This window comes from Brassica rapa, chromosome A01, assembly GCF_000309985.2.
Source record: "Brassica rapa cultivar Chiifu-401-42 chromosome A01, CAAS_Brap_v3.01, whole genome shotgun sequence".
Taxonomy (NCBI): domain Eukaryota; kingdom Viridiplantae; phylum Streptophyta; class Magnoliopsida; order Brassicales; family Brassicaceae; genus Brassica; species Brassica rapa.
This window is the reverse complement of record NC_024795.2, coordinates 4,606,245-4,630,465: the sequence shown is the minus strand read 5'-3', so window position 1 is coordinate 4,630,465 and position 24,221 is coordinate 4,606,245. Positions and strand designations below refer to the sequence as shown.

Below are 24,221 nucleotides of genomic sequence, written 5' to 3'. Positions count from 1 at the left end.
TCGTAGGGAGATAATCTAATACGATAACCGATGTGTTTCGACTTAGGAGACATTGTTGTCGCGTGGCAGTTTCTAAATCTCTTGTTGTGAACAATGAACCTAATGATCCGATTCCATAAAACTTGTAGAGCAAGCCTGTTTTTAGAGTTATTTATTGAATAACGTATATTGATCAAGTTGCTAATTATTTAGACTACTATATTTATATATTATATCCATAATTAGTGGCATGGTGCGCCACAAATGTTGTTCCCTTTCTGAACTATGCCATGTGAGGATGTGACAAACTGGACGATTACTACAAACTATAATTATGACTATCGTTTAAAGAGATATATATGTCTACAAACTATCGCACGGAGACATGTGATTATACTTGATGGGATTAAAACCGTAACAAACATATTATTTTAGTTTAGAAGTTTACTCTTATTAAGTTCTTTATTAAAGATATCAGACGTTTTAACTCATTCGACGAGCCTATGTTGGTGTTTTTCAGAATCTGTAACGTTTCATAATTGATTAATTAATACCTTGTTTAAGTAGATATTACTCCGCCAAAAGCGTGGGTTTAGTATATAAATATATACTCATGTGATGTGTTCACCTGTGATTTGATCTATTATTGATAAGACTTTCTTCATAAGATGATTATATCAGAGCTGAAAAGTTTATAATTAGACCGCACCGTTGCCTATGGTTTTGTCAAAATATTTTGTTGAATTTTACCAAAAACCTCAAAAAAATTGTTGAATGTTGATACGCACATACACAGAAAAATCCTCCCTCCATGTTGACAAGATATGAAGAAAAGAACAGTAGAATTAGGGCGAGACTTGACTGAGCAGATTCGTTAAAAGAGGCCCAGAAGAATCAATTTTGAATCGGACGATGGAGAAACAGTGTTACCAATACAATATTGTGAACTCGACTGTTAGATTGATCTGGTAATGGTCGACCACTGCTCATAAGGCGTACGTGTCGTGAAGCGCCAAGAGTATCGGGACACGCGTGTGCTTCTTGTGAATCTCGAGGGAATCATTCTGCATCTAGTAAAATAAAACCAAAGTAGATTTCATTCAAAAAATGTAACTAAATTTTCTTGAACAAATTCTATACGTTTTTGCTTGTTTGTTTTGAAAGGCTTGTAAGAAAAAAAGGGGTTTCTTCTTTCTGATAAAACTCATTTTTTCTTTATAACCATGATGTGCCTAAAATCTTTCTACGCCCAAAGATTAATCACCATAAAATTCATAAAAATTCGGGTTTTCTTACCGTTTAAAGCGTCCATTTATTTTTAAATCAATATTTTTTTAACAAAAATCAGTAAACTTTGAGTTAAACTTTCTAATCAATTTTATTATTGAAAACTCGTAATTAACCCATAGAAAAGACTCAAACAAGGCTTTGCCATTGAGAACCAAAACCTGAAATGTAGTAAAACCACCAACAAATTGTTTTGTTTTGGAATTTTGTATACATAAGCAACGAATTAGTCAGTGAATAAAACTTGTTGTTTATTGTATTCCAATTTATTTTAGCCGTTCAACAACCACAATATTTTATACTAATGTATAACTCAATCAAATAAATAATAATATAGTCGACTTCCCTTTAAGCACCATTAGAACACTAATCTTATAGATTCAACATATAATCCTCGTTGATAACCCTGTGCAGAGACAATCCACGATTAATAGTACTCGTAGGTGTTATAGAAAAAAATAGAAACCAAACAACGGTCCAATGGCGGCAATGGCAGGGCACGTAAATAAGCACCATCCATCCTATGGGCAAGGGAGAATGAGTCCACAGTATTTATGCTGTTGAGAGATAATGACATTTAATTTCCTTTTAATAATTAGAGAAAATTCGAGAGCGAGAGAGAATCAAATAACTTTTCTCGTATTAAAATGAAAGAGAGTGACGTGGTTCCATACAGACATTTTCTGGCAGATTATTGTAAATGAAAACTTAATATATACTCACAAAAAAATAAAAATTCAGCACCAGAATTGTATATACGAATAGCCAAGTATAATACATAGTTTTTGCAGGCGCTTTATAACAATGAAAACTAATTTGTTAATGCCGAACGATAAATAACACTTACAAAACTATTTAACAATCAATAAGTTTGAAGTGAAATAAAAATCGATATAAGAAACAAAAAGTAGACGATTGAGGGACCGGGTTGGGTAGAACTTTGCGAACTTCCGAGTCTTGCGCAAGTGTACGACCTTTTTTTTTTTGGAACGACCTGTACGACGTTTACATGTTTGAATAATTGCTTACACGCATCATTTGGCGCGTGTTTCACACTTCAAGGAGGGTCCTTCATTAGTTAAATTTTTGGTTTTTTTTTTTTGGTAAAATATTAAATTAAATTTCCGGTTTGATCGAATTATTTAAACCAATCGTGACTTCACATAAATCTCAGCTTTATATTCATTTTTTTTTTGTTTATGGGGAAAAGGAAAAGGTAAATGTAAGTACACGTTAGAAATCAAATTAAGCTTTTCATTAATAAGCTAAAGCAATTATGATTTTTAAAAATCTTCAAGTGCGGTGGTATCGTCACAAAGCTTCTCCAAAGTCTTCGTGAACGTCACTTGTCACGGTGGGAAAAATCTATAAAAAGCGAGAAAAAGACGTCGTATTAATTCTATTAATAAATTACGTATCCTCCCAATAAAGAAAAGATTTAAGTGGTGTATATAGTTTACGTAACGGGCAAGATCACGCGCTTGTGGTCCCCCCCGACGACCCTCGAAGATTTTCTTGCAGGTATTGAATTACATTTATGTCCCTCTCTCTTAGCTTCAATAACACTGTTGCCACCTGTTTACATGGAATCCAATTGCGTTGGCATTTAGGTTAATGATGATATTTAGTAGTATTATTAACACTATAATTATTAAACAGACAACAATATCAATAGTCATTAAATATTTGTCCTAGATCATAGGAAATTGCGGTTTCGAATGGTGACCATCGTCCCGCCCCGCAGTTAACAGTAACAAAAATCTCTACATATACTATATATCTATACATTTTTATAACTGTTAGAACCGCACCGCAGTTAAACAGCTTGTTCCGCACCGCTTAAACCGCAGTCACGTTTCGAAGCTTGTATCGTCTAGCCTGGAGTAAACATAACTGATATGGTGAATGGGTCAACGAAAAAGTTATTTTAATAGTAACCCTCTTATATCATGGTGACTTTTAAAAAAAAATGAAGGTATTGACTGGTAAACATGCCGAATAGTGTGAACTGATGTTGTAATATTTTATTAATCAATACATTTATAAAATGTTTAAAAATACACAAATGCAGATTTTGTTTACATAGTATAAACACTAAGCAGATAAATAAGTAATGGCTTAGTTGAATGCAAGTACCTGAATAACTGTTTCTTATTTACAAAAAAAATTAGTTATCAAAAGAAAAGGTTGACAAAAAATCAAATTTATCTTCTTTTTTTCAGTTTACAAAATTTATCATGTCGCACACATAAATTTATTTGAGTAGATTTTACAGTAGTACATTAAATTCATATACTATTCTATAGTTAAGTAGCTGTTATCGTTCATACCATAGTTACTTTTTGGTTATTGTATTTTTTATTCAGAATTTAAATATTTTAAGTTATGTTTCCGTTTTAACTTAGATTATTTTAAGCACAAGGTTAGACTTTGATCCAATTTTCTAGGTTGATTGTTTTTTACTAAATCAATTTGTATCATGTAAATTAAATACTTTTAATTTAATAGCCAAGCTGTGTTTTTTTCTAAATAAAAGAGCCTTCACTGCTCCACAATTTTACTATTTGGATATTGATTTAGAAAAAAATTATAAACGGAGGAAAACTACTATCATTATGTGACTGCCTCAACCCTCAACTGTTCCTCACAATGGTTAGGTAGTTTTTGAATTTTTCTTTGAATTACTATGAAATTCAACAAAGTCAAGGAAATAAAGAAAAAGCGGTTTTGTAAAACAAAGAAGCCAATAGATTCTCTCTCTCTCCTCTTCTCGTCACTTTCTTTCCTCAAACTTTGCTGCATTTCCTTACTTTCTCTCTCTTAAAACAAAAACAAACCTGTCCTTCTATTGCTATAAAAGTAAACTCCATTTCCCCTCAACCACTCCTCCACACCAAACCTCTCTCTCTTCTCATTTCAAAGAACAACAAGAAAAAAGAAAGAAGAGAAAGACAAAAAAAAATAAAGAGAATGGACTCGAGAAAGCCTTATTTTATAGAAGAAGCTGAGATGGATGCTGGAGTTTCCACTCCCTGTTACAAAAACATGAATCAGTACCATCCCCAGAGCTATTACAATTACCATCAGAACTCACCTAGATCTGCTGTTGTTCCTGGAAAGTTCCATTATTATAGAGCCGACAATAGCTATTTCGGACAACAATCACTTCCTCACTTCTTGGACTCTTGTTCTCTCTGTAAGAAGCGTCTTGGTGACAACAGAGACATCTTTATGTACAGGTACATACCTTTTCTTTTTCTTTTATATCTTATTTCAATCATCTGTATACGTCTCGTTAGATTTCGATACTTTTTAGTCAATGATAGAAGAAACCCTGATTCTTGATTTACATTTTTTTGTGAATTCAAGAAGATATATATTGTGTCTGATTTTGAAACGTTTGATTTTGTGGGAATAACAGAGGAGACACACCGTTCTGTAGCGAAGAGTGTAGAGAAGAACAGATAAATAAAGACGAAGTGAAAGAGAAGAAACGTAATCTGTCTTCATCTGTGAAAGCTATGAGAAGAAATGAAAAGAGAAGCTCTTCTTCTTCTCCAACTAGATCTCGTGACTATGCTTTACACACTGGAACTGTTGTTGCTGCCTAGTTCGATTCCTCTTTATTTAAAACTGGAAGATAAAAAAAAAAGAGAAGAATCCATTAACGTCAATTGCTGTAAAAGCTGGTTAATGGTTTGAAAAAACTCAGGAAAACAAAATAAAAAGATAAAAAGAAAATAAAAAGTGAAGAAACCTCTCTTTTTCAAGGGTTTGTCTCTTTTTCTTTTTATTATTAGTTTTATTTTACATTTTCTACAAAAACATGCAATTTTGGGAGTACAAGAAAATGTCAATGTGAATTTGGTAAATCTTTTTATTTCTTTTTAGTAGGTGAAGAAAACAAAAATATATGTATATTACTAACATCTTCTGCAAAGCTGTTTGAAAAAAAATGTTGTAATAATAAATTCTCATAAATTGTCTGTTGTTTAAATTTCGTTATTAAATTCAAAATACGATGCAGTTATAATTCGGAATAAATTGTGATGTAGTGGAATCAATTCTGACTGGTGTGGAGTAGGTTTGATGTCATGATGACTCAGAAAGAATTATGTAATGGTGTATTATTATTAGACATTTGTTTCTGAGCATGTTTTGTTGTGAGATCATTTTGTGCAGTACACAAGTTTTTTTTCCAGTTCATTGAAACAGCAGTACAAAGAGGTTAAATGAGAACTGCAGTACAGTTTTCTTTTTCAGGCAAAGATTTAAACATTTAATAAACTTTTCATCTCCCGCCTTACAAGTCACAAACGTAGGTCTTTGTTAACCACAATTTCTTCACAGATAAGAGTTGGTTAGTATAATGACGAAAACAAAATGAGACTCAATGTGGTCATGATTTGCATTTTTCAGTTGTTGTGATAAAGGTATCCTTAGGACATGAAGAGTTGCTAAAGAGTGAGATGTGCGATGTGATCCTTGTGTCTTCTCCAAATATGACTCATCACCAGATCTTGATGGACATTATCAGTAATCCGAAACCTCATCATTGACGAGATCTTGTGACTTGTAAATTTGGACCAACTGTTTGGCTTCTAAGAATAGAGAATGAGCAATTGAATGGATGATCGACTCATCATCCACAAGGAAGAACATTAGTTTAAATTAAATGAGTTGATTAGCCCTGTTCGGTAAAGGATGGCAGCGTCAGCATACAAATAATGCCAAATGGCAGCGACACCCGCGTTTGATTACGAAGGCAATTCCGATAACACTCTGTAAAATAAACGCAGCGACCTCTTTTTAATTATGTACTGCTATATTTATCAGTCTTTTAAATTATAGCCGCTTGACGCTAACGCATCGACAACGTAAAGAACATGACTGTTTTAGCATCTATGAAATAAACACATGGTTCAGATATGTGGGCTCCAATCTCTCCAAGCGCATAGAATTCATAAGAACGTGGATTAAGGTTTATACTTATTTATATAGATTCAGATAACCTACCAACAGAAGCATGGTAGTTAAGCAAGACCTCTTTCATCTGTTTCCTGGTTTCTTGATTTGCGCGAGGCTTGGAAGATAAGAATAGGACACAAATTGGGCACATAACTTATGTCATTCGAAGTATCAATCTCTTCCAAATATGTAAGCTGTGTTTCTATATCTTTTAAAAGACTTTATTTTAACCACATACAATCAAACGGAACATTGGTTTTAAGGGAAAAAACATATCTTAAAGACTAACACACCGGACTAAAGAAACCATTGAGTTCAATGGTTATGACTGGACTTTAACATCTTTGATTTCGTTTTATAGTGTTCAATTTCCATCTAATTGAATTCCTCTCTACTTCATTTTTTTTAGCTTTTGAAAGCTTATTCCTACAAGTTATGCCACCACATACGTCAGCCTGTGTGTTGTAATCAATCACACTATCTACACTAAAAAGGACATGTTGCGAATAAAAGAAATGACTCCCAAAAAAAAAAAAGAGAAACGGATATAATAAATTTCAGTTTTTACATTAAACAGACATCTTATGTGTTGGATATATTTATCAATCTTTTAAATTATAGCCGCTTGACGCTAAGGCAGCGACAACTTAAAAAACAGGACTGTTTTAGCATCTATGAAATAAACACATGGTTCAGAATATATGGGCTCCAATCTCTCCAAGCGCATTGAATTCATAAGAACGTGAGTGGGATTAAGGTTTATACTTATTTATATAGATTCATATAACCTATCAACAGAAGCATGGTAGTTAAGCAAGACCTCTTTCATCCATTTCCTAGTTTCTTGATTTGCGCCAGACATGGAAGATAAGAATAGGCACAAATGGGGCACATAACTTATGCCATTCGAAATATCAATCTCTTCCAAATATGTAAGCTGTGTTTCTATATCTTTTAAAAGACTTTATTTTAACCACATACAATCAAACGGAACATTGGTTTTAAGGGAAAAAAACATATCTTAAAGACTAACACACCGGACTAAAGAAACCATTGAGTTCAATGGTTATGACTGGACTTTAACATCTTTGATTTCGTTTTATAGTGTTCAATTTCCATCTAATTGAATTCCTCTCTACTTCATTTTTTTAGCTTTTGAAAGCTTATTCCTACAAGTTATGCCACCACATACGTCAGCCTGTGTGTTGTAATCAATCACACTATCTACACTAAAAAAGGACATGTTGCGAATAAAAGAAATGACTCCCAAAAAAGAAAAGAGAAACGGATATAATAAATTTCAGTTTTTACATTAAACAGACATCTTATGTGTTGGATCTTCTTATGCAAAAGCAATTAAAAAAATGCAACAAAAGCTCTGGCGTAAGAGGCGTAATCTCGCTCTCTAGCAAACAAGATGAAAACTAACCTGATATTGTTAGTTCCATTATATAATAATATATATGTTGTATCAAGCTTTTTGTTCATGAGTTTTCATCGACTGGAACTCCAGGACCATACACAAGTCGGCATCGGTCACTAAATGCCCCGATGAGTCTTGTTGCTACCTCCTTTAAGAACATCGAAGCCACCTTCAGAAGAAAAAAAAAAGGAGATACACTTTCAATCTACTTTCAAGGTTTCGTCAATAATGCTGCAAAAAATATTAGTACCTGGCGATAGAGAGGAGAGTTGAATTTGAAATCGACAAGGATAGAAAGCTCGCAGGTTCCTGGAATGGGACCTGGCTTAAATTGCCAGAGGTTGATTAAATGGTCAAACAGGCCGGTGTCCCTCGCTGTTGTCTGAAAAGTACATGTCATAAAGATTCCATCCCTCAAACAAACAAAGCAGAAAAGCTTAATAAACAAAAGAAAGCAAGTCCTTACTTACCTTAATCCATTTGGGTCTCTCGAATTCAACATGGGAGATGTAACTCTCAACGAGAAACTTGAAACCAATCTCCAGTTCAGCGTCAAAAGAGCCATCAGGATATTGTTTAAGAACCTCTGAGCGTTGACACCAAGGAACAAAGCCGTGGTACAAGTCTACAGCTAGAACTACATTAAACAATTGCTCCTGAGAATACCTGCAATCAACAAGGAAGCCGCAAAGAGTGAAACAATAACGAAATCATTGATGCACAATGAATAGCCTTTAGATGCTGATTTGAATTGCTTACCCCAAGACACGACGCTCTTCGTAGATCTTGGATAACTCACCACCACCGCCTTCCTCCCCATCTCCGCAACCCAGAAAATGCCGTCTCTGAATTAACCTCCCTGTCCCGAGAGAGAATCTTCTAGCATCGTCTTCATTGGACATGGACCCGTGTGATGAGCATCTCTCTACTACCCCCGAAAGAGACCCAATTCGATTCGATTTAAAACTCCTCTCACCGATCCCGCCACGACTCCTGATTGCGTTTCGACATGATATTAGGCTGAACAAAGCTCTCGTGCCAGACATAAACGGTCGCATTATTACAAAAACAAGCGAATAGATCCAAAACAAACGTGTGTCGGGAGAGTTTAGGGTTGCAAACAGAACCAACGGACGACAAAAGATCAAAACTGCTTTCGATTCGGTAGGAACAAATCAATTACAAGACCCCTCTTCTTCACCAAGCAAAAGAGAGAGAGGGAGGGAGAGAGAGAGACGTAATCTATATGCTCGCAGGAACACACACGCACGCACCTCTACAAAATTAAAATATTTCAGAATTGTTTTCTTCGTCACTGGCCCGTGTGTTATTGGGTTTCTTTTTGGGCTCAATGGGCTTTGAGCTTATACCAAAATCCTGAAAATAGTAGCCATTACTGGGAACAATTTTATTATTCGAGTGCTGGAGCAACGAAAACAAAAGAGAACAAATAAGGTAAGACAATGCTAATATGCGATTTTTACTTCACCAATTCATGATATGCTAATTAATGTTGTGTCCAAACCAACTAAGGACACAAAAAAAACAAAAGAGAGAAACTAGTTTCATCTTCGTGATACAAACATGCATTCTTTTCTTCCTTTTTTTTTTTGTCTCCACAAGTCTCTTGCTTTTCTCAAAACGCATGATACTCTTTGTACCTGCTTCCTCTTCTTTCTTTCCTTCACGGCTTGTGTAACTTAAACCCGAACACTCTTGGAACGTAGCTTTGCGCTGCCTTTTGTGGCTTCAGATGCCCGTACGTCATCAGGAACAGATGTGGAAACGTTGTCCCAAAATATGCTCCATCTATGTCTGTTTTTTTTTCTACGTTAAAGCACAACAAACACAAATACAGCATAGTATAGAAATATTCACCGAGAGACAAAGCAAAGCAAAACCAGACTATATACTCTTTATTAAGCATTGTAGCATAAAGTGAGGTGTGAATGAAATAAGAAAAAAAGGATACTTCCTTGGTATTTTGATCGTGGGTAATAGACGTCTTCACATTTGGGGCAATATATCTTTACGGTGCTTGATCGAGGGATGTCAGACTGACCGACCGGTAAACAAGGTTGGCCACAACAATAAACTCTTGGGCATCTTCCAAAGTCATAGTTTTTGTATTTGTCTAACTGCAAAAACCATTCGTAAAGACACTAAAAATTAGACTATGCTCAACTAGGATTTACTTACTTACAAAAAAAGAGAGTTAATGTACCATAGAAGCCAGGCCTTTGCTGGTCAAAATGTAACGAGCATGAATCATCCCATATAGCATCTCTGCAGCTGACTCCACCAATTCATTCTGCTCATCTGTAAACCTCTCACCTGGGAAAAAAAAAAGTATCACACTTTAATGCCATGAAAAAACATAGTAATAGTAATCATATGGGTAAAAAAAAGACAGACTTACCCTGAGAAAAATCAACATCCAAAATCAAGTCAAGGGCATAGTCGTAGTAAGGAACTTGATGGTTGAGGCCACACAAGTTAAAGTCATCCTGAATGTAATCCTCATCAACTTCGCAGAAGAACTCGTTCCCACGCAAGTTGCAGAACCAAGATACCCATGAGGTGTCCTCCCCTTCAGAACCACTGACCTCAGATTCTTCGCTGTCTGTGTCTGATACATCTACAGACAATACAAGAAAGATTTGGTAGAATCAAGAACAATGGATCAAAGTTTCTAGCTTTCATTTTTTTTTTTTTTTTGGAATGTAAAATTTATTCAATCAAAATCATTTTTACATCAAGTTTCTAGCTTTCATACGTTTCATTACAAGAAAAACGAAAAAGAGTTGAATCCCCAAATCAAGAGAGCAGAAGCAAACCCTAGCTACGGAGTTGAATTGAATCGAACAAATCGCGATTAGAGAAGGAATGATTTACCGTCGGAAATGGTGGGTTTGGAGAGGGAAGAAGGGCGAGCGTTGTGGTCATGCAATTGCTTCCCAATCGCGACCGCCTTGCCCTTTCCGTTGACGGCGTGAGACATGGAATGCGACGCTCGATGATTATCGTGAGCCTTGTTTACGCGTTTCTGATCCACCACCACCACCTCCGACTTCGATCCACGCGTTCCCCTCTCCTTATACATGATCTAATTATCTCTCTCCACAGTTATCGGAGATCCACGCCGGTTAATCGAAAAAAAATTAAAAAAAAAAACGAAAAAAAGGAGGAGAGGGGTCAAGATTCGGAATCGCTAGGGTTTCGATACGGAGCTTCTCGTGGTGGTATTGTATTATACATACATACACAGATCTTTCCTTTCCTTTCCTTCTTTTTTGTTCTTGCTCGGTGATTTTTTTTTTTTTAGATAAGAAAAGAATAAAAGAAGAGGGAAGGGCAAAACGGGAATAAAATTAGGTTCTCTCCGGTAAAGAGGAGAGACACGTGACGCTCACGTGGAAAGGCTTGGACCGAGTTGTACAGTCGTGTTAAATTCATTTCTCACGTGGAAAGGCTTGGACATGACTGTGCTTGAAGAAGCTCTAGCCTAATGAATGGATGCACGAACTGTAGTGTGTAATCTTCGTCTGCAAATAAAACACATAAATATATTGGTCTTCCATCACTTGTATATGTAGTAGAAGAGGCACAAATAAAAAGAAAATCGGAGGAGCTTACTCTCTTTAACAGTGCCGTAAAGCCAGCAAAGAACCTCATCAGCAAATGCCAAGCACACTCCTCCCTAGTCTCCCAAAAAACTCAATTGTGTTTAGTTTTAACAAGACTCGGATTATATATAATGAGAGTTTAGTGGATACAACACTGACCTGCCAATAGTTTTTCAGTCTGGCTCTGCGTGCGATATCTTTTGTTCTCAGTCTCTCTGTGCGTACTAGCCTCCCTCCATCGTCTCTACAACCAAGTTATGGAAATGTTTACTTGAATCTCGAAAAGGAGAAACTCATGAATTTATAAGCCCAAACCGTTTGATGGGTTTTTACCTATATCCAACGAGAATATATGGCACTCCTGCTACAAATGATTGTATCTGCAGCAATAGTTTCATAGTTGTTCCTAAGAATCCACAAGGAGAAACAAAGACAACAGATGCTACTCGTGAGATATCATTGCTTACCCAGAATTTAAGCAGCTTCTCTCTCTCAAATCTCTCTACGGTACGATCATCCAACTAAAGAGTGTAAACAATAGGCAATGAAAACATAGAAGCTGAGGTAACAAAGGAAAGGAAAACTATAGCATTAAGTGGAATACCTCGCGAGATGTTTTCAACTCTATATAAATCCTCCTTCCTTCATCAGTTTCGTCACAGCAATCCATTTCAGCACCCATGAGAACACGGTGAGCTCCGAGTTTAGTCTTGACAACAGATACAAATTCAACGTTTGCATCCACATGATGTATGTCTTCCCCATAAGCTCTCCCTGGATCTTCAGTCGCTAGGCTTTCGAAACAGTAACCCCAGTAACATCTGATGATTAATTAATACAGCAGCGTTTACATTAATTAGTAGAATCACCCTTTTTTTTTCCGTTAAAACAAGTAAAAATGAAGACTTACCTGCGGCGATCTAAGTCACTCTGTGGTCTTTCAGGCAGCTTATGCACATCAAGATAAATGGTCCCATTCCTCTTATGCACACCCATCTCCCACGGTTCATTCCGGTTATAAGCAGCACCCAGTATCTGAAACAGATAATACCAAAAGGAAAGCAAGCGATTTAGCAAACAGAACTATGGAGTTAATTGGCTTCAAGAACAAAGCATAATATAAATGTTGGGGGATCTTCCTTACCTTGTTTAGATTATTACGGAATGTCTGTCGAAAACAAAGCAAAAAAAAAAGAGTGTTATGGATCATGTGTTCAAAGTAATGAAACTGGCAGTGAAATGGACTGATAGACAAGCACTTCGTACCACAAAATGAATGTTCTCCAACGAAATGTTTTTTGCTCTAATGCTGGCAAGAAAGTCACCAAAGCCCTCAGAGCCCAGATCTGCCTCAACATAGAGAACAATCAGCAGCTTAATACCTCAAACTTCGACATCTTGCACATGATCTAATAGTTCTCACAAAATATGATAACCATTACCTATTTTCTCAATAAAAGTATCATAACCTTGATTTAAATCCGCTCCAATGTCTTCAGAAACATGACGCTTGAAAAGCCTCTGGAAAACAATAACAAAGTGGATACATTTTAAGGTATTGTCGATTTGTATATTTCACATATGTATGTGCTTGCATATATACATTACAAGCCAATCAAATAGATAGTTTAGTGGGATGAGGAAAAGAACAAGCGAGAATCAAAAAGAACAACAATACCAAAAACTCTCACCAAACCTCGCTCATCAAAGAACACTTCTCCACCTTCTACACGACTGTAGCTAGTAAGCTCACATGGCTGTCAATATCAAACATGCAGAAACGTGTTACCTATCAATAAGCACAACGATTCTGCCTCTAAATAATCTAAAACAAGTGTAAACGTTACCTCCTGAAAGACGGTGGATTTTCTAGACAATGTCTCTTTGCTTTTCGAAAGTTTAAGCTCAGAAACAAACCGCTCATCACGCTGATAATTCTGGTATCTCCCACCAAACCCACCGCGGCCTCCACGTCCTCCAGGGAAAGGCCCAGGGCGAGGAAGAAGCCCAGCTCCTCCTCTCCCATTTCCCCAACGCCCACGCCCCATCCCTCCTCTCCCACCGTTGTTGTCACTGCTCCATCCCGCAGGCAAAACTGTCATATCTCACATCAGTACTATCCAGACAAAACCCCAAAAGCCCAAACACACAAACAAAAAGGTTCCACTTTTACATTTACATAGAGACTGAGCCACAAATAGAAAGTACAAACTTAGTATCCAGACAAAACCCAGAAGCCAATTCAGTCGCAACCAGTAAGTACACAAACAAAAAGGTTCCACTTTTACACAAATAGAAGGTACAAACTTAGTATCCAGACAAAACCCAGAAGCCAAAAAGACAAATCAGTCGCAGCGGTAAGTACACAAAGATAAAATAACAAACAAAAAAGGTTCAACCTTTACAAAGAGACTGAGAGCCAAAACGTACCAGGGATTGAGTAAGTGCTTAAAGCAGGAGTCTTAGTGTAGTCTTCATTATCAGACCCAAAAAGATCTCTCTCATCATCTTCCTCTTCTTCGTAAGGGTAGCTTCCACTATCTACATTATCGTTGCTCCTATAGCTATCACCTCCATGGTCTTCTCTCCCGCCGCTGCTTCCGCTATCGCTTGAGCTGCTGGAATCAGCACCACCACCGTCTCCATCTCCGCCTTTAGAGGAAGAAGCTCCGGAAGAGGAAGCTGAGCCAGACGAGGAGGAGGAAGAAGCATTGCCGGAAGAGGAGGATTTCGAAAGCGAGGATCGTGAGTCGTTGTCGGAGTCTTCGCCGAACAAGTCGTCCATTGGGTTTTTCATCGGCGGTATATCCATATCTCACACCAAGGTTTTGGGGTTTTGGTTTGTTCTCTACACACTCCCTTTCTGTTGCAGAGCTTCCGATAGAGAAAGGGTTCGGAATCGAGAATTAGAAAGTACTACGACAGAGCGAGTTTCACGAGTTAACTCGGTTTTGCTGACTCTGTTGCGCTTTGGGCTTTCAGTGTAAATGTTGAAGTGAATCACTGGATCAGGTCCATTTATCAAAGGCCCATTATTTGATTTCGTAATTTCACCGAAATTGCTAAATAACTCCCTGAACTTGAAATAATATTGGCAACGAACCTTAAACTTTAGTTATTTAATCTGAATTCGGCACATGTACGTGTACGAAGTTGATAGTGAGTTACTTGAAAGATGTTTATTGATCGATCAAAGACGATTAAAAAACTATAAAATTGTAAAGTGATGATGAATAATTGTGTATTTGTGAATGTTCTTTGAACTCAGTCGTCGCTTTGTATGGATAGATAGTTTCTTTTGTTTCCCTTTCAAGTTCGCACGTTCCTTTAACCTCCTCTTAATCAACGGAGTCGAGTTATATTTTTTTGATAGGACTTGTTCAAGGGATATAATTTATTTTTAACGATTAGCCTCTTTCCAGTTTATTGTAAGAGATAAAGTCTAAAATGAAAGAGAACAAAACCCTCTAGCCCGTCCCGAAGGTTCTGAGGCCAGATTGTCGTGTGGTATATATAGATGTAAATAATTCGACACTTGTCTTTCAAATGTGTTGGGATTCCATCTCGGCGCACACAAGACAAGAGGTTTGATCCGGTTTGCGATTAACCCGATAACTTGCTCGTTATTTCAGTTCAAATAGTTTAACCATACTTCGGTTTACCCCAAGAAGTGGGATTGTTGCTCCTGAAAGTTCGGGAAAATCACGGCCATTTTAAGGTTTGTAGACCGACGACTTTTCGTTTCTAGCATCATCTCTTTATAAATAGAAAACTTTGTTTTGCCCCAAGTCAATTTTTAACACTTGTATACCACAACTTGGGTTTTTAACAAATCTGAACAAACGTATATGATGTGTGGTATGTACAATACTACAAACTCATCAACACTTCCTAAGTATACATATGACTTACAGGATTGGATTGGTGATACGCTCTTTGTTTTTTTTTTCAGCTAGGATTTCAAAACTGTTCTGAGAAGCAAATAGGAACCCAGATAACGAAACAATTAAAAGAAAAAAAATATATTCTCTAGTTCTACTGTGTTTGCAAACACTCGCTGGTCTTGTTCTTTCTTTCTTCATGTGGCAATCTCATCGACCTCAGAATTAAATACAAAGCTCGGAAACGTTGTCGTAATATCCCTGCATAGATTCACCTCTAAGTTAAGAAAACTTATCTCTCATTTTTTTCTCATTTATCATTTTTTTTTTCGTTTTGCTTCCATAATGTGTAAAAAAGTACCTGAGATATGGGAGTGTCATGATCTTAAGTAATGATGGGTTCTTGTTCACGAAATCGCTCCACTCTAGTTTATCAATCTTTCCATCCTGATTGACGTCTGCATCCTCAAATGTCTGTTTCATTTATGAAAATAAAGAAACATATACCATGTTATAACTTTAACTCAGATGTGTATTAACTACAAGAAAGACAAAAAACTTTTTAACTAAACAGACTACAAACCTTATCTAGTATTATCTCTATGGTTTCATCGGCCAACTTCATTTCAGATTCACAGAGAAGGGCAATCAACATTTGCTTAACCTGCACAAAAATATCACACATAATAATGATTTTCTGCAAGGACATTCTAAGTAAGGGATGCATATTCAGAAACATGTTGCCAACATAGTAAATATCTTTCATGATTAGCAATCAAAGCTTGCAAGCATTAAACCTAAACTACAAGAGGACTCTTCTGAACTTTCTTTTACAAGTTGTTTAGACGGTTTGAATAATGGTCTCAGTACATTAAACAGAGGCAGGCTATATGTCGGTATTGGAATATTGAATTACATAAAATATTGCAAGTGGTCCAAAATATCCAGAATGAATATTATTATTACCTCCTGACGTTCAATGTAACCCGTGCAGTCCATGTCATAAAGCCTAAACGTAACTGAGAAATAAAAATGTTGACAAAGAATCAATAAAGCTCTTCATACAAAGATATGAACAAACTCTTTTATGTCACAACTTACAATCAATTTTATCTTCTAGAGAAGCATTGGGGTGGAACACATTGAGCGATCTTACAAAGTCTCCAAAATCAATTACTCCTTTTCGTTTAACATCAAACATATCAAATATCTGCAAGGAAGGAAGCATAACTGTTTAGTTTAATGGAGGACATAAGTATCTTTTCGATTAAGACAAGAGTTTTTAGGCTCAGATCAATCTTCCAGAAGACCAAATTTGTATAATTCTGAGGAACTGATAAATTTACCCTGTTAGCAAATATATTCTCCCTCTTCCTGCTCTTGAATAAAGCAAGTTGAAACTCCTCCTGCATACACGTGAAGGGACATAATTAAAAAACAAAACATAAGAAACGTGGGCCATGAAAGCCTCATAATTCAAAACCAAAAACGACCAATAAAATAAAGGAAACTCGAGTCAAACATTAAGGGCTATGATACATCGAATTAGTGGTGCAATATAGACTAGATTATAGACAGATAGCATGGACGATATTGGTGAAAAGTCAACTAAGTGGAATAATACTATAGATGAAAAGCGTAAAGAGGAAAAATATTATTAGAGTGGGGTCAAAGAAACATAATTAATTGAATCTGTATGTACCTTGTTAATCAAACCATCATCAACAACCGAACTGCTTATGCTCTTGAAGAGCTCAAACAATGCTTCAACCTCACTCACACTAACTGAAAAAAAAGAAACAAAAACAAGCCACACTGCAAGATTAAACAAAAAGTTCCAAGAACCCAACAAAAACATCAATGAAGTTTTTACATAAACCGGTTGTGAACCATTCTTGACAGGTTTTTGCATTAAAATATACTAAGCCAGTAAAACTGAAGCCGGTTGTGAACAAGAATAAAGATTAGGTAATTGGTATTGGTAACGAGAAACATGTTAAAACTGTGGAACAATTTAAACTAGATCAACGAGCAGAGAAGAAGGACAAGATATAATGAAGCAGATGAATTTCATATCAGGAAACAAATGAACATGCAAAGGAATCACAAGTAGTAACTTACAGGCAGTCTCGGAGGCAAGCTTAACAGGGTCTTCGTGTCCTCGGAATTCTCTAGCTACCTTTGAGTGGAAGCAGCCCATTTACAGATGGAAACCGCGATAATCCAACGGCTGCTACTGTTACTGCCCATAGTCACAAACATTCTTTTTAAAATCTACACATATTAAAGTTAAAAAAAAACATCTACATGGAAACAGAACACAAGACTTTGAATAAAACAAGCTCCATTTAAATAGGAACAGACCAACAAATAAAATTTGCAGAACCGTCTTAGAAACAAAACAGCAACAACAACGAAAGAGATCAGTCTAGAATCTCTATCATCTTCTTCAAGTCAATATCGTAAATACACAACGTACGTTGTTCGAATTCATAACATAGAAAATATGACATCCAAAAAGTATACCAGAAAACACAATTCCAACCAAGAAAGTAGAATCAAAGAAGGTAAATGTAAGCACACCGAGAAATTCAACTGAAAGATAAATTATAAATGATCAAAAGCAAAAACACTCACCACCACGTTAGAGAACGGCTAGCCGGAGAGATACAGAGAGGGGAGGAGCGAAAAACAGCAAAAAATAGAGAGAAGGCAGATGATCTGTGTAGAGATTGGTTAACGTTGATGGCAATATGAATAATCTGACGGTTGATAATCAATTTACCTTTTTTTTTTCTTTGGAATAATTGAGAATGAAGTAGCGGCTGGCTTTATAAAACGGGATGCCGCACGTGGGAAGGTCGTAAGCGCGTGGAAGACGAGTCAGTTTTGGAAGTTAATAGATCCTTCGTGTGTCTTTCAGTTAGACCCCTACCTGAACACACCTATTTCATTTCTGTTCCTTTTCATTCTGTACAATTTCTCTTCTGTCTTTTTCAGAAATACAGTTTATATTTTTTCTAAATTACGTAAGCATTCACGAAATTATTAACCGTCTAAAAAAATAAAAACACATAAGCAATTCAAAAGTTCAGCTAATTCAAATATATATTCTTTCACGTACATCATGGAAATTCAAAGATACGTCCATTTTAATAGTCAAAACTCAAAAAGTAGAAATGGCACCTCACCAGGAATATTCAGAATATACGAACCTCTGTAGCCCCGACTACTATTATATTTTTCTAGGATTTTTTTTTGTTCTAGGAATTAAAAGAAGAAGGAATGGCCCAGCCTTTGAGCTAAAAATTTGGAAACTAATGTAAAAAATACCAGCAATAAATTCGGGAAACATCATATTTTCTTCTACTGGTCGTAGGCATTGATTGGCAAAGCTTATGATAAAAGAAGCAGTTGTTATTGAAGCAGTATGCTGTAAAAATTGTATGCTCTCGTTAAACTATTTAATATAATGATTGGTAGAACAGTAGCATCGTGCTATTTGAAATTATTAAAAATTAGTATATAATATATGATATATATATATTAAAATAGTATATATATATATTTTTTAAAAAATTAATTTAATTTATATAATTAACCACATTTAAAATCTAATATAATTATATAATTTTTTTAATTAATTATATTTTAATTGTGAAATATTATTATTTTTAAAAATATTTTAATTGTAAAATTATTATTTTTTAAATAAATTTTTTTTTTGGATTTAAACATAATTTCATGATATTATTAAAAAATTAAATAATTTTATAATTTTCTTAATTTTATAAATCATAAATACAAATGCTCTAGTAAAAGCTCTACATAAGAGCATTGAGCAAATATCATTTGAAAAGCATTAGTATTTGGTAAATTGTTTTCTAACAAATATTGATTGGATAACAAAGAGTATAATGCTAATGTTTTGCCAATCAATATCATAGTGTGATGTTCCTTGAGACTTGAGTGTTGGTGGTCGACACTCTTCTTTCATTTTGCGTATGCTTTTTATTTTTATTTTCTCTTACTGTTTTTTTCATTTTTTTTCTTATCAGTAGATTATTGAAGGGATTTTGTATTTAAAATTTTTAAAATCTAGTGTCAGTAGATTATTGATTTTAGCAGCTTTTTATTATTATTAATGATATGAATTAGTCACGAGACAGGTTCTGATCTTTTACTCGGTGCAACATCATTTGATTCTTGTAAATAAACAAACCAAATTGGTGTAGTGTCTAAAACTCATAAATGATCTAATAGGTGTATAAATAAGTTTTGGATTTTTGGGGGATTTAGGTCAGGTTCAGGCAGGATATGTTCGCTCCAGATCTACCGAACAAATGAATTCAATATCCAACATATACTTTATAAAATTTCGTTTGGTTTCAGATTGGATATCAACGGTTCTTAGTCGATTTGAGTAGTGGAAATTATATCCGACAATGGATGAGTAAGTTTTGTTTCAGCTTAATTTTTTTTTGAGTGCACCCGAAATTCAGTTAAACTGAAATAAATCTAATTAATCTATCAACTTAAACATAAAAAAAAGTATAACACAATCAAACACAACTTAGAGTTCAATTTGAAACATTCAAGCCATGACACCAAAAATGTAGATGAGTTAAAAAATCATTTTTGAAATTAAACACACAAAGAGACACAAAAAAAACTTTGAATCCTAACAAGTTTCTTAAGTAATCGAGATTGTTGACACAAAGACTTCGACCATTAAATTCCTTGGATATCAGAATCAGGCTTATCATACATCACACAACATATAACATAATCTCATAAGTTAAACATAAAAACATATTGAAGATATCAAAAGAATTGTAGAATTGAGTTGTTATTGTAAAGTTGAGTTGTTAATCTCTCGTGAGATAGTTGTGCAACTCCACATCTAAAAGGATCTATTCAATCGTGAACATACCTTTATTCATATGATATGGATTTCACACTTCAACCAAGCTTCAATGCATATTGACACATCATTTTAAAACGTTCATTATAATAATTCAATGATTGATTTTTTTAGTTTAACTCGTTTATTTAATATAAAGAGTTTAAAGCTATTAAAGTCATAGAATTTCAAATGAAAATATAAAAATATTAAAAATTGAGAAAAACCACTACCGCGTCTTAAAATTAAAACTCAAAATCTTCTAAAACAGTTATTGAGACAATTGTAAATTAATAGTAAAATAATTAATCTTTAATAGATATATCACTATAAAATGATAACACTTTAATTATAAAATGAAAACATTTTAATTATAAAATGACAACACTTTAATTATTCGAGTCTCACCAATAATAATAACTAGATTTTGACCCGCGCAGGCGCGCGGGTGTATATTTTGAAAAATATGTTGATATTTGTTTTTCATGTAATTATTAGGATTTGGAAAAATGAATCCGAGGAACATAACCGATACCGATCCAAAGATATAGTACCAAACCCAAACATAAATTGATTAAATATTCTAATTATTCAAAATTTTGTTATTTAGAGAACCGAATCTGATCCGAACCGAAGTATTTGGGTATCCGAATTTATCTAAAAATAGATTTATATACTTATATATATTAATTATTTTTAGATTTAACGTATATAAAACATCAAAAATGATACTTTTAAATTGGTTTAAATACTTGAAAATATATATAGATAGTCAAAAGTAAATATCTGAAATAGTTAAAGTATACTCAAATCACCAAAAATACTTAAAATAATTATTGATTTCGTATCCAAAATTTTAAATCAAGCCAATTGATATGTTAAGCTTAAGTATTATGACATATGTTATTCAAATTTATACGTAATATATTATTTTATTTATATATTTTGAGAAATTTAAAATATATAATGATTTAAGACTTTAAAAATAATTTAAATTAGTTATCCAAACCCAAACTAAACCCGCAAAGATCCAAATCGAACTCAAACCAAAATTTAGAAACATTCTAATAAGGCTGAAATCTTTGACCCCGAAAACCCAAAATACAAACCGATCAGAACTAAACCCGTATGGGTATCCAAAAGCCCATCCCTAGTCATTATTATATATCGTATTTTATCATCATATAATTAATCGTATTTTATATGTACCATCATATAAGTAATCATATAATTAATAGCATTTTATACATACCATCATATAAATAATTACATATATTATATTTTTAAAACTTAATATGAAATATGAAAACCATAATTTGAGTTGGTATTTCAAATTGGGCTTTGTATTATATTTTTCTTATATATATTGACAATATTTTTTTATAATGGTTATTGAAAAATAGTTTAGTAAAAATCCATTTTTGAATATATGTATATTTTTGAATCAATTTTTATATAAATCAAATTTGAATTATTATTTTGATTTGAAATATGTATATAAAATTTAAATTTTGTTTTATGGTTAGTTTAGAAAAAAAAATTTTAGGGAATTAGATTGACCCATTTTGGTATATTTTAAAAGTGGCCTAGATAACTTTCAATTTTTTAAAAAAACATAAGCCCATTACTTTTTTTTCTTAATACTACTATCCTTGTTTTCAAACAAAATATTTTTTTTTAAAAGACTGCAATCCATGTTTCCAAACACTCCAAATTTTTAAAAGTCCTATTCAAGTCTCCAAACACTCCAATTTTGTACTTGAGTTTTAATAAGATAGATATGAAATATGAAAACCATAATTTGAGTTGGTATTTCAAATTGGGCTTTGTATTATATTTTTCTTATATATATTGACAATATTTTTTTATAATGGTTATTGAAAAATAGTTTAGTAAAAATCAATTTTTGAATATATGTATATTTTTGAATCAATTTTTTATATAAATCAAATTTGAATTATTATTTTGATTTGAAATATGTATATAAAATTTAAATTTTGTTTTATGGTTAGTTTAGAAAAAAAAATTTTAGGGAATTAGATTGACCCATTTTGGTATATTTTAAAAGTGGCCTAGATAACTTTCAATTTTTTAAAAAAACATAAGCCCATTACTTTTTTTTCTTAATACTACTATCCTTGTTTTCAAACAAAAATATTTTTTTTTAAAAGACTGCAATCCATGTTTCCAAACACTCCAAATTTTTAAAAGTCCTATTCAAGTCTCCAAACACTCCAATTTTGTACTTGAGTTTTAATAAGATAGATACTCTAAGAGGTTTAACTGTAATTATTTGTTTAGACAGTCTGATCATTTTAGTATATGTTTGTCAACCAAATAAATATTGAAGCCAAATGATACCAATATTTTTGAATCATTTAATTATGAAGTATTATTCCATATATTCCTAAAAGATGAATGTTTTACAGTAAAAAAAACATTTCAAAAAATGTATGTCTGAAGTTTTCTATGCAGTTTTTATTATTTAATAATATTATATTGCAAATTAAAAAAAAAATATTTTTTGAATAGTATTGTTTAGAATGATGGAAATTTGGAAAATAGAAAAACAATATATTTATTATTAATTTTTTATGTTTTCTTAATATAAGTAAAACATATAAATATACTTTTTTAGAAACAAAAGGAATTTATTATGTTTTAAATAATGAAGCAGACCGGTCGATGTAAGTTCGTTCGCAGGTCTGCAACATGGCAGGCAAAGTTTAACATATTTAAGACCTTAATCACGACCTGACCATGATTATCGTTCAAGACAACAAGACAATTGTATTATATTAATTTGATTGATTATGATTAATAACTTTTATTCTCCCGCCGTTGCTCGAGCTGAACATCACTTTTCCAAAGGTATATAAAATAAAAATTGGCTATCTTGTGAATAATTAATAATTTCATTATTCTGTATGTTAAAGCAACTTCCATTTTTTTATTCGAACATATTCATGTCATACCCCGGTTTCTGTTTGTTGAAATTGTTTTAAAAAATATTATTATTTCCCAGTGCTGAGGTAATGCCATTCTCCTGAGTTTTAATATAATCGCAGGTCTGCAAATTGTTTTCAATGATATACAAAGTATGTAACTGGATTATATTCAGATGAATTTACAAAAATGGATAAATGAGTAATCAGAAATAGACTTATTATAAAAATACAGGCCGGCTAAAAAGAAAACTATACAAGACTGAAATCGGTACCGAAATGTTTAAATCATCAATGTAAAAACGATTTACTTAAGATATTAGTCTTTTAGTGTTGAAATCCATTAAGCTACTATAATGGTTGGCTTGAATTGACTCTTTCACATAAACACCGGACGAGTCGGGCACGCGTCGGTAAAAGGTTGACAATGTTTTATATTTGAATTATTTTTAAAATATAGGTATATCGTTATTTTTTGATCAAAGGTATATAGTTTTTTGTTCAAAAAAGGTTAAAAGGTATATAGTTTTTTGCGGACATAAATCGATTGTCATGAGAGAAAACGGTAAGGCTCTTACCAAGGGTAAAGGACGGTACATGCTTACGGAGCACATATAGCTGGGGCGGAGAAGTGGAGCTTAACATTCCAGTTTGTCTTATATAATACTGTAACTATCTATTTGTTAAAGTGCAATTATTTTCAGCAACTTAAAAAAAAAATAATTTATTTTCAGCAACTTGCACATAAATTTTCAGAAGTAAATGTGATTGGACTTTAATTTTGGAGTAATACAATGATATGTGATCTATTGGAAAAGAATTCAGAGTACCACACAAATGAAATCAAAATACATCAATAATTATGTGGTTTTGCAAAACCAATAAATAATTTTTCTGAGCTTCTAAAAAAATATTGCACCGTCACAAATGTGATGGAGTCTATGGGCGAGTAGAAATAGGAGCCTATTGACGTGGGCGGTCCGAGTGTTAAATGGTATCAAAACCGGATCTAGACGACTGAACTTTTTTTTATAGATTCGCACTAATATGAGACTGGATCTAGACGAGTGAATTTTTTTGTATGGATTCGCACTAACATGAGCGACAATCTTGGGGCATAATGAGAACATTGCGCTGTCTGGTGGGGGTGATTGCAACATCTTTCTTTGTGATATATGATATTGTATGTTAAAAAGTTTTTAAAGTTGT

The 24,221-nt window shown here is 33.7% G+C and overlaps 5 protein-coding genes across 7 annotated transcripts; 1 reads left to right on the top strand and 4 right to left on the bottom strand.

Moving 5' to 3' along the window:
* Nucleotides 1-3,996: 3,996 nt before the first annotated feature.
* On the top strand, nt 3,997-5,249 carry LOC103855611 (FCS-Like Zinc finger 2). Its single transcript, XM_009132618.3, has 2 exons — nt 3,997-4,505; nt 4,688-5,249. The coding sequence occupies exons 1-2, from the start codon at nt 4,237-4,239 to the stop codon at nt 4,875-4,877; spliced, it is 459 nt and encodes a 152-aa protein (XP_009130866.1). The 5' UTR covers nt 3,997-4,236; the 3' UTR covers nt 4,878-5,249.
* A 2,255-nt stretch (nt 5,250-7,504) lies between these two features.
* LOC103855597 (coenzyme Q-binding protein COQ10 homolog, mitochondrial) lies at nt 7,505-8,946 on the bottom strand. Its single transcript, XM_009132605.3, has 4 exons — nt 8,417-8,946; nt 8,128-8,323; nt 7,908-8,039; nt 7,505-7,826 (listed from the first exon to the last, which is right to left on the bottom strand). The coding sequence occupies exons 1-4, from the start codon at nt 8,713-8,715 to the stop codon at nt 7,719-7,721; spliced, it is 735 nt and encodes a 244-aa protein (XP_009130853.1). The 5' UTR covers nt 8,716-8,946; the 3' UTR covers nt 7,505-7,718.
* Nucleotides 8,947-9,101: 155 nt separating this feature from the next.
* LOC103855586 (casein kinase II subunit beta-2) lies at nt 9,102-10,988 on the bottom strand. Of its 2 annotated transcripts, none has more exons than XM_033273681.1 (5): nt 10,553-10,988; nt 10,077-10,286; nt 9,882-9,991; nt 9,630-9,795; nt 9,102-9,472 (listed from the first exon to the last, which is right to left on the bottom strand). In XM_033273681.1, exons 1-5 carry the CDS (start codon nt 10,758-10,760, stop codon nt 9,342-9,344), a joined length of 825 nt encoding a protein of 274 aa, XP_033129572.1. In that variant the 5' UTR covers nt 10,761-10,988; the 3' UTR covers nt 9,102-9,341. The 2 variants fall into 2 exon arrangements, with proteins under 2 accessions (XP_033129572.1, XP_009130842.1); XM_009132594.3 differs by having other exon boundaries at nt 9,109-9,472; nt 10,077-10,295; nt 10,553-10,985.
* A 128-nt stretch (nt 10,989-11,116) lies between these two features.
* LOC103855575 (decapping nuclease DXO homolog, chloroplastic) lies at nt 11,117-14,095 on the bottom strand. The gene is made up of 13 exons (XM_009132583.3): nt 13,714-14,095; nt 13,131-13,378; nt 12,975-13,040; nt 12,726-12,804; nt 12,550-12,629; nt 12,428-12,451; nt 12,194-12,318; nt 11,888-12,104; nt 11,751-11,804; nt 11,617-11,663; nt 11,443-11,527; nt 11,294-11,357; nt 11,117-11,202 (listed from the first exon to the last, which is right to left on the bottom strand). Exons 1-13 carry the CDS (start codon nt 14,093-14,095, stop codon nt 11,117-11,119), a joined length of 1,557 nt encoding a protein of 518 aa, XP_009130831.2.
* Nucleotides 14,096-15,076: 981 nt separating this feature from the next.
* Nucleotides 15,077-17,986, bottom strand: LOC103855561 (calcineurin B-like protein 1). 2 transcript variants are annotated; one of them, XM_009132572.3, is made up of 9 exons: nt 17,802-17,986; nt 17,286-17,400; nt 16,867-16,949; nt 16,511-16,570; nt 16,266-16,374; nt 16,131-16,183; nt 15,748-15,828; nt 15,526-15,638; nt 15,077-15,425 (listed from the first exon to the last, which is right to left on the bottom strand). In XM_009132572.3, the coding sequence occupies exons 2-9, from the start codon at nt 17,362-17,364 to the stop codon at nt 15,362-15,364; spliced, it is 642 nt and encodes a 213-aa protein (XP_009130820.1). In that variant the 5' UTR covers nt 17,365-17,400; nt 17,802-17,986; the 3' UTR covers nt 15,077-15,361. The 2 variants fall into 2 exon arrangements, with proteins under 2 accessions (XP_009130820.1, XP_009130811.1); XM_009132563.3 differs by having other exon boundaries at nt 17,286-17,406; nt 17,802-17,978.
* Between the last annotated feature and the right edge of the window lie 6,235 nt (nt 17,987-24,221).

Coding starts and splice junctions, on each gene's coding strand:
- LOC103855575 (XM_009132583.3), bottom strand. CDS start 14,095: ATGGATATACCGCCGATGAAAAACCCAATGGACGACTTGTTCGGCGAA. Junction 11,528..11,616: donor TATATTCTCGTTGGATATAG/GTAAAAACCCAT, acceptor ACTTGGTTGTAG/AGACGATGGAGGGAGGCTAG. Junction 11,358..11,442: donor GACTGAAAAACTATTGGCAG/GTCAGTGTTGTA, acceptor TTGGGAGACTAG/GGAGGAGTGTGCTTGGCATT.
- LOC103855561 (XM_009132572.3), bottom strand. CDS start 17,364: ATGGGCTGCTTCCACTCAAAGGTAGCTAGAGAATTCCGAGGACACGAA. Junction 16,950..17,285: donor GCTTGCCTCCGAGACTGCCT/GTAAGTTACTAC, acceptor CTTTTTTTTCAG/TTAGTGTGAGTGAGGTTGAA. Junction 15,639..15,747: donor TAGAGATAATACTAGATAAG/GTTTGTAGTCTG, acceptor TAAATGAAACAG/ACATTTGAGGATGCAGACGT.
- LOC103855597 (XM_009132605.3), bottom strand. CDS start 8,715: ATGCGACCGTTTATGTCTGGCACGAGAGCTTTGTTCAGCCTAATATCA. Junction 8,040..8,127: donor AGAGACCCAAATGGATTAAG/GTAAGTAAGGAC, acceptor TGTACTTTTCAG/ACAACAGCGAGGGACACCGG. Junction 7,827..7,907: donor ACTCTCCTCTCTATCGCCAG/GTACTAATATTT, acceptor TTTCTTCTGAAG/GTGGCTTCGATGTTCTTAAA.
- LOC103855586 (XM_009132594.3), bottom strand. CDS start 10,760: ATGTATAAGGAGAGGGGAACGCGTGGATCGAAGTCGGAGGTGGTGGTG. Junction 9,992..10,076: donor GGATGTTGATTTTTCTCAGG/GTAAGTCTGTCT, acceptor TTTTTTTCCCAG/GTGAGAGGTTTACAGATGAG. Junction 9,473..9,629: donor ACGATCAAAATACCAAGGAA/GTATCCTTTTTT, acceptor AAAAAAAAACAG/ACATAGATGGAGCATATTTT.
- LOC103855611 (XM_009132618.3), top strand. CDS start 4,237: ATGGACTCGAGAAAGCCTTATTTTATAGAAGAAGCTGAGATGGATGCT. Junction 4,506..4,687: donor AGAGACATCTTTATGTACAG/GTACATACCTTT, acceptor TGGGAATAACAG/AGGAGACACACCGTTCTGTA.